Genomic DNA, 8,262 nt, shown 5'->3' on the forward strand with positions numbered 1-8,262 from the left:
GTTTCGTTTCCACGTGCGTAAGCACAACATAAACCTATAACGTAAGAATGCCGGCTTCGGCACGAGCACTGCCCTCCCTTACTTGTTTCTTATTATTCTTCTGAAAATACATATCTTGTAGTGGACTGTGTTTATGGTTTTGTATATACGTAAGTCGGTGGAGCGATATGGTTTATTTGTTACTGATTGTTTTTAAACCTGTGCCGGAATTATTTCAAAAATTCATTCTGTTAATCGTCGTTAGTGGATTTGGATGTGTAACTCTCCAAAGTGACTACATAATAACAAGTTAAAGCGAACTCGGTGCGCACGTTAACACTTGGCGTGAAAGTTGCGATTTGTCTCAATAAAAAACACAAGTGGATAAATAAAGAGTGCAATGCATCATTGATAAAAGGGTCGTGTAAGGAGGATTGAAAAACAACACAAAGCAAATTTTAAGCATAAATAAAAAACCTCTGGGCAAAAATGACGGAGGAAAATGGTAAATTGAAAATCACTTAATCAAAATTAACCAAGTGATCCAGTTTCAAACGAAATCATTTACAAATTTTGAGATACAGAAACGCAGCTGAAATGTAAACATTGAATTCATTTATCAGACACTGCTCATTCGGGTTTAAATGGTTAAAATAACAAATTTCTGAATAACTTGTTATTACAACCAAAGCGCAGTAATTCACCCACATTCATACTGTAGGAGGAGAAACTTGAAGGATTGGTTCTCAGCAAATTTTGTTGAGATATGTACATTGAGTAGCTTGTGAGATATGAATACTAAATACATTATGGAGTCACTTTCAGAAAATTTTTAAATTATCGATGAACCTCCTTTACATTAATATTATCTGATTTAAAAATTTGAACTCTGTTTTTACGTTTAGAAGTTAAAAAAAACTTTCATAATTTGGAAAGAAGCTAAAATTACTTTTTCGAAAATATGTTTTTTCTTAGTAGGAATCCTCCTTTAAAATAAGGTCAAAATAATAATACAGAATTTTATAAACATTTTCTATATTATCAACAAACTCTACAACTATTAGAGCCTATAATATAATATATCTTTTGTGAGTTGCGAAGGAGTGTTCATAGTATTTGAAAAGAAAGATACGTTTGCACAGTCAATTGGTAAAAAACCTCTTTGGGCTCGATTAATATTGGTTCGCTATTTTAGATACAGTTTAGAACCATTGCGAGTATTCTTCGGGAAAAAGTAGCTTTAAATAAATGGAAATGAGTTTTTCATAAAGGTAAACAATTTGAGTTAAAAATGTAAAATATATTTCAACTTTACGTAATCATAAAGAATTAAATAAAGACTGTTTAAATATACAAGAAACTAGTTTTGCAATAAAAAAGAATAGTGTTAATCTGCCCTGGAATGATTAGCCATTCTACGGATCGTGTACATACATATATATATATTTTTTAATTTTTTTTTGTACGAAAACATATACTACTGTGATCAAATTGAAAGGTGAATTTTTATACCCTGGGTATATTAAGTTTGTCACGAAGTTCGTAACACCCAGAAGTAAGACTCGGAGACCCTATTAAGTATATATATAAATTATCAGACTGTTGAGATGAGTCGATTTATCCATTGGAATCAAGTTCTTCAATGGAAAACTTTCATATTTGACATTGTATCTTCACAAAATTTGGCACAGGTTATTTTCTAAGATAATAATGTAATATACGAACAAATTGTTCAGATCGGTTTACTATAGCATATAGCTTCTTTACAAATTGAACGATCGGAATCTAGTGCAGGTATGGAAAACTTTTGCATTTGACAAGAAATATTCACGAAATTTTGTATAGATTATTTTCTAAAGTAACAATGTAATCTCCGAAGAAACTGTTCAGAACGACTCACTATAGTATATAGCTACCATACAAACGATCTTCGATTTTTACGAATTTATTGAGCAAAGAAGTGCGATAATGCACCATCGCATGAAATCTCACGAAAATACAGCAATAATTTTCTCCTTCGTGCAATATTATAAACTTATGTATATAACAAAGTTATAAACAAAATAGTTAATCTTAATCTAAACTTCTTATTTGTACATATTTGCAGATAATAAACCCAACGATGCCGTTGCCCAAGGCACGGAACCAGAAAGAGCTGGATATGGAAAATCGGCGACCGATGAAATTCATGAGCTTACAACAATTGGCGATAATTCACTGGCGAATCCGATTGAACTTAACACTGGCCCAGCTGATAAGAAAATTACTGCTTCGGGCAATGGCGGTAGCTTCCATGCTTCCAATGTTTCTGAAGCAGAGGGACAAGTTCAGGTGAATTTCATGGCACATAGGGAAGGGGCTCTCGATTAACCTTGTTACTTACATGAACGACGAATATAAGTTAAAGTTCAAAAGAGGGACTTGAAAGCTTATGAATATATATACCAAATATCTGGTTTTAATTTCCTTTAATTGAAATGGTCTTTACGACGATCTAATGCAAGCAGCCTCACTTAGCTCTATAATTTGCTGGAAACTGGAACACAATCTTTATTGCTAATTGGTTATCTTGCTAACTTACCGTCATCCTATATTCTCAACTCCTTACCCTCAATTAGAAAAATTCGACATCGAACGATCCTGAAAATGTGGCTATTTGAGTTATCGGTAATACTACTGAGACTGGGCCCAGTGTTGATAGTAAATGTATACTCTAATGAGGTCAGAAATTCAAAAATTCAATGGTTGTCAAAAAAGTCCTGCCGTTCATGTCCGATTCCATTACATACGTTGATATGAAGGAAATTAAAAAATAATTCGATTTATTTTCAGAAACTACCTTTTCCGAAATCAATATTCTTTATCATTGGTTATGAGCTTTGCAGAGGTTTCCATTCCTATGGATTGCGAAGTAAGTGTCGAGCTATCTTCTTTTAGTACTGTTATGCACTTTCTGATTGGGCAATCCTTCCTTTTTTCCATTTACGTGCAGCCATTCTGGTGTTGTATCTGAGTCGGCAGCTTGATTATGACGATGACACCACTACCGTTATATTCCATGTCTACTCTATGATTGGATACTTCCTGTGCGTCTTTGGTGCCATTATCTCGGATAGTTGGCTTGGTAAATTCAAAACGATCTTTTATCTTTCGTTCATCTATGTTGCTGGTTCAGCGTTGGTTACTCTTGGTGCGGTGCCACCGTTGAATTTGCCTGCTACGACATTTACCATGGTCGGTTTGGGATTAATGTCTTTGGGTTCGGGTCTCGTAAAACCATCCATCTCCGCTTTTGGTGGTGATCAGTTTAAATTACCCGAACAAGTGAAGCAAATGACCACCTTTTTCTCAATGTACTACTTTGTAGTCAATGCTGGTTCATTGATTTCGATTACAGCAACACCAATATTACGCGATGATGTACACTGTTTCGGCGAAAAGGACTGCTATTCGCTGGCTTTTGGCTTACCAGCTTCATTTGTGGTTATCTCGATAGGCGAGTATTTAATTTATAATTGCAATTATTTCTACTAAAATATGAGTTGTAGTTGTCTTCGCGTTGGGGCGTCCCCTTTACAAGAACAAACCACCGGCAGGAAATATGGTCGTGTTAGTCAGCAAAACCATTGGTGTAAGTTCACTCCAAATATCTAATGAAGTTAGGAAAATATTATTTTGATATACTTACATTCTTTAGAACGCAATTGCTACCAAATGGCGTGAGAAGAAGACCAATCCTCGTGAACACTGGTTGGACTATGCCGATAAGAAATATGACCGTCAATTAATCGAAGATGTCAAAGTGTTGATGCGTGTTCTTGTACTCTATTTGCCCTTACCCGTTTTTTGGGCGCTTTTCGATCAGCAGGGTTCACGTTGGACCATTCAGGCAACGCGTATGGATGGCGATATGGGCTCATGGAATATAAAACCTGATCAAATGCAACTGATAAATCCTTTCTTAATTCTGGCTTTCATTCCGCTTTATGAACTCGCTTTCTACCCTCTGCTTGCTTTCGTCGGCATTCGTCGTCCATTGCAAAAGTTAACACTAGGTGGCATTTTTGCGGGCATAGCTTTCATTGTTTCCGGTCTTGTGGAGCTAAGCCTTGAGGTAATTGAGGTTATGTTAGTAAATACTTTATCTCAATGAAATATATTTCTATAGGACACCTATCCCATTCTGCCAACAGCTGGAAATGCGCAGCTTCGTGTCTACAATGGCGAAAACTGTAACTATGCCATCACCTCTAATTTGACCGATTTAAATTTCGACATTGCTTCGCTCGACATGTTTGTGAACCGCAGCATCAATATTGACTCGACGAATCATTTGTATGTCGAATTTGAGTTCACCGAGAAAGCCGGTCTAAACTGCTTTGCATTTCCAAAGCAGACCTTTGTTTTCGATACAACAACAGCACATTATTTGTTTTTGAATTCGAAAAACACCACACATCCGTTAATATGGGGGAAAGACACTATAAGTAAACCCAGTCGCGGTTATCCGTTTGTACGTACTTTAGCAAACGTTCAGGCAGGTCGGCAAATTGAGTGGAGAACTAAGAAAGGCTCCATCGAGCACACAGAACCCGCCAATTTGCGCAACGAAACCGAGCTGAAGTCTGGCGGTTATGAAATTTTCGTTGATAACACACTAGCTGCCGCCGAGTATCTCAAAGTTGGTGGCAGATACACAGTTATAATAAACGAAGAAACGACTGGTGTTTATAAAAGTAATGTTGTAATTGTAACGGAACCAAATTCGATGTCTATTTTCTGGTTAATTCCTCAATACGTAATTATGACACTCGGCGAGGTTATGTTCTCTGTGACTGGCCTAGAGTTTTCATACGCGCAAGCTCCAGTGTCAATGAAGTCGGTACTGCAAGCATGTTGGCTACTTACAGTTGCCTTCGGTAATGTGATCGTCGTGATTATCGCCGAACTGAAACTTTTCGATTCACAAGCCGACGAATTCTTCCTCTTCTCTGGTATTATGTTCGTCGATATGATCATCTTCATGTTTGTTGCCTATCGGTACAAACCAAATAATCCCAACTCACAAAGCGAAGCCGAGCCATTGACGCCGGCGGAAACTAACGAGAAGGTCGGCATTGACAGTGTGGCTAAAAGTATTGGCGAGTAGGCTGAATATCTTTACGTTGAATCGTAGAAGTAAATATGTAATTTAATGTTAATATGAGTATTAGTTTTAGACTTGGTGAGTTTATAATTTACGGCATAGGTAGTAAATATATTATAACAATAGTCGTAATCAATAACAACAAAAACAGTGCAAATAAAAATACGTTGGAAATCCCAATAACTTAGAAACTTTGTACTTATTTTTAATAGGGCTGAGGAGCTTAAGAGAAGTATGATCGGTTTTGACATATAGTTGAATTATGGAAGGAAATTTGAATGAAATTTGACACCTATTAGCAATTCAAGGAATCGAGTAATGATGAATTTCGACTTATAGAAGTTCAACTCTATTTCTCTAAAAATCACTTAAATAAACAAGCCAGCATATGTAGCCCCGCTTTTCGTGTGTTTCGGAGAAATATCCGATGTTTGTTTTGATTTTGTTCACCAAAACGGCCAACATTCACTCAAGACCGTGGGTTAAAATAGCTCATGAGCAAGTTTCATTGCCTTTTTAGCGATGACTACAGTAAAAGGAAATATAAGGAAGAGTATTGGTGCGGCCTGTGCGAAAAAGTTCATTCAAATGAGAAATGAGTTCAGCGCTGCTGCGATTGTTTAAAGGCGAGAAGTCTTCTTCTTGTCATGGGTGGTGCCGCACAGAAGCCATAAGTTCTGTAAGCGCGATGATGACTATGGTATTAACAATTTGTACTTACTCGCAATTGGATTCTCATATTATATTCTAATCACACAATTTTCTCAGAGCTCTCCATGGAATTTAAGCTTATCGCAGATTAATGCCGCAAGTTTCTGAACTTTGCTCGCGTGCACATGTGCATGTGTTTCTATATATGCATTAAAATTGGCAATTAAATGATCAATTTACTGATAATCTTGCAAAAGTATTATAAAAGTATTAGAAGCGCCGTAGGAACGGGCTGTGCAAATCGATTCCTGATTCTGACTCACGATTTTACGACTTGGAATATTTAGTGAATTATTACAGAATGTGACTAATTGCGGTAACAATTAAATATTTGAGACTGCTTTGTTTCATATATTAGAGGGATTTTTTAAATTTATGACACCGTATCGATTACACATACTAATATAATGTTATGTTTAGTATAAATAAAGGGTAATCCATCTCGAGGTTTCTTACTTTTTTAAAGAAAAAACAGAGAAACTTCAATTTCAATGGGGAATCTTTATTATGATTCGAAAGAACATTCTTTGACAGTTATATTTTGAAGATTATCTCTTAGAAATGTTGGCCGCACCAAACCGTTTTTTTTTTGTTTGGATAAAATGGCAACTTATATCTCAAATTGCCCTTCGTCTCAAATGCCGCAAAGTTGCTTATTTACATACTCATTGAGCCAGAAATGAGCCTCATCCCTGAATAAAATTTGGTTCGAAAATGTCGGATATTCTTGCAATTTTTCAAGAGCCCATAGAACGAATTGATACCGCTTGGGAAGGTATTTTACACGCTTTCTATTTAAGATCTGTACGTAAAATACGCCAAGTCATTCCATACATCAGTCCGAGTTGCTGCGAACGGCGCCGAAAGGACTTTTCACGGTCTTCGTATATACTCTCAGCTATATAAGTGTGGTATATTTTCTTCACTCTGTGCTGGAGGTGGTGTATTCGGTCGAATATTACCCAATAATGAATGCTGGGTCTCAAGATGGGTGATGGTGTTGCAAATTGAATGCTCAGTAAGCCGATTATGTTATGTTATAGGCGTAAGTCTTTCTACGATGAAATGCGACACAATACTGAACAAAAATAACATGACAGCATGGCACGACTCACGCGCGATCTATCAAAATGGCCATTAAAAAAAGTACTTATACTAGGCTTCTAAATGTATTAAACCAAAACTGGGCGATATAGTTTTAAGATCCAAACTGCAGTGCTTTCAAAACTTTTGTTGAAAGTAGTGCAGGTGAAACAAAAATGATTGTACATTAAGCTACAATTTCTGGTTGAATTGAGAGGTACGTATATATGTTGAATTAATGTCAATAAATATGATTTTTGACAAATTAAAGGGGTAAATATCAAAATATTTTGAAAAACTATAAAATCATTCTATTAATTAACAAGAAAAAACGTTAACTTCGGCTGCACCGAAGGTAATATACCCTTCACAGGTGCATTTCTTTTAGTAACTATGTTCGTATATATACAAACAGACAGACGGACATACTTACCTAAATCGACTCAACTCAACACACTGATCATTTATATATATACCTTATAGGGTCTCCGACGCTTCCTTCTGGGCGTTACAAATTTCGTGGCAAATTTACCCAGTTCAGTATAAAAACGTTTCAATTCTTGAAAACCTGGGTGAATTCTGTTAAACATAGTTAAAAGAAACAAAACTTCGTCCACATTTTCCTGAATATCTTTTCTAATCAATTAGCTACATATGAACATAAGTGATCACATGCAAATATCTATAAGAAATTGTGTTTGTACAAATGAAAGTAGAAATGCATTTCCAGTATTTCGAATTTCCACTCATATCGGTATTCGTCTAAAAATAATTATTTCAAGAATTTCTAAGCAATGCATTGTTGTCGTCTTATCTGCTAAGGAAGCGCATCCCAGTGCAACACTCGACAAACGTTTTCATATAAAACTGCAAACATGTATATGTGTATGTATGTATATGTGATACATGGGACATCGACGAGTCTAGATGAATTAATTTCTAGACACGATCAATGACACTGCCAATTAGCATTGAGTGATAAGTGGAATTGATTGTTTGCATGAAAAGAAATAATTAGAGAAACACAAAATCTTAATTGCAACCGCACTAAACGGCAGTTTTCAATATATTTGCGCATTTCAGTACTCACCAATTGGTGGAGCTCCTTGAAGCAGGAATAGATGCTTTGGCTGCTCAGATCTTCAGCTTCGCTTACGCTGCAGTTGCCTTCAAAACATCGGGGCGTGAACACGCCGGGACCTGCACAAATAAAGACCACACATGGCGAAGGACAGATATTACCTATTACTACTGGAGCTTACCATAACTGCGCCTGGAAGTGCGCCCGGTTCTCTGTACGCCGCTCGATGTGCTAGAACGCTCGCCCCGAACACAGGCACAGC

At 36.5% G+C, this 8,262-nt stretch overlaps 1 protein-coding gene and 1 long non-coding RNA gene across 2 annotated transcripts; one reads left to right on the forward strand and one right to left on the reverse strand.

Annotated features, from left to right (window-relative positions):
- The first annotated feature begins 277 nt into the window (after positions 1-277).
- On the forward strand, positions 278-5,270 carry LOC108971359 (peptide transporter family 1-like). Its single transcript, XM_018937358.1, has 7 exons — positions 278-484; positions 2,087-2,310; positions 2,812-2,890; positions 2,972-3,475; positions 3,528-3,610; positions 3,677-4,093; positions 4,148-5,270. The coding sequence occupies exons 1-7, from the start codon at positions 469-471 to the stop codon at positions 5,126-5,128; spliced, it is 2,304 nt and encodes a 767-aa protein (XP_018792903.1). The 5' UTR covers positions 278-468; the 3' UTR covers positions 5,129-5,270.
- A 2,356-nt stretch (positions 5,271-7,626) lies between these two features.
- On the reverse strand, positions 7,627-8,262 carry LOC108971360. The gene is made up of 3 exons (XR_001993545.1): positions 8,182-8,262; positions 8,010-8,119; positions 7,627-7,877 (listed from the first exon to the last, which is right to left on the reverse strand). It is a non-coding gene; the product is annotated as an uncharacterized LOC108971360 (long non-coding RNA).

The sequence above is a fragment of the Bactrocera latifrons genome, unplaced genomic scaffold, assembly GCF_001853355.1.
Source record: "Bactrocera latifrons isolate USDA-ARS-PBARC rearing strain unplaced genomic scaffold, ASM185335v1 scaffold_34, whole genome shotgun sequence".
Taxonomy (NCBI): Eukaryota; Metazoa; Arthropoda; class Insecta; order Diptera; family Tephritidae; genus Bactrocera; species Bactrocera latifrons.

Bases quoted from the DNA above. Each gene is read 5' to 3' on its own strand.
- LOC108971359 (XM_018937358.1), top strand. The intron at 3,611-3,676 runs GTAAGTTCACTC...TACATTCTTTAG, and splicing joins TAGTCAGCAAAACCATTGGT to AACGCAATTGCTACCAAATG. The intron at 4,094-4,147 runs GTAATTGAGGTT...ATATTTCTATAG, and splicing joins TTGTGGAGCTAAGCCTTGAG to GACACCTATCCCATTCTGCC.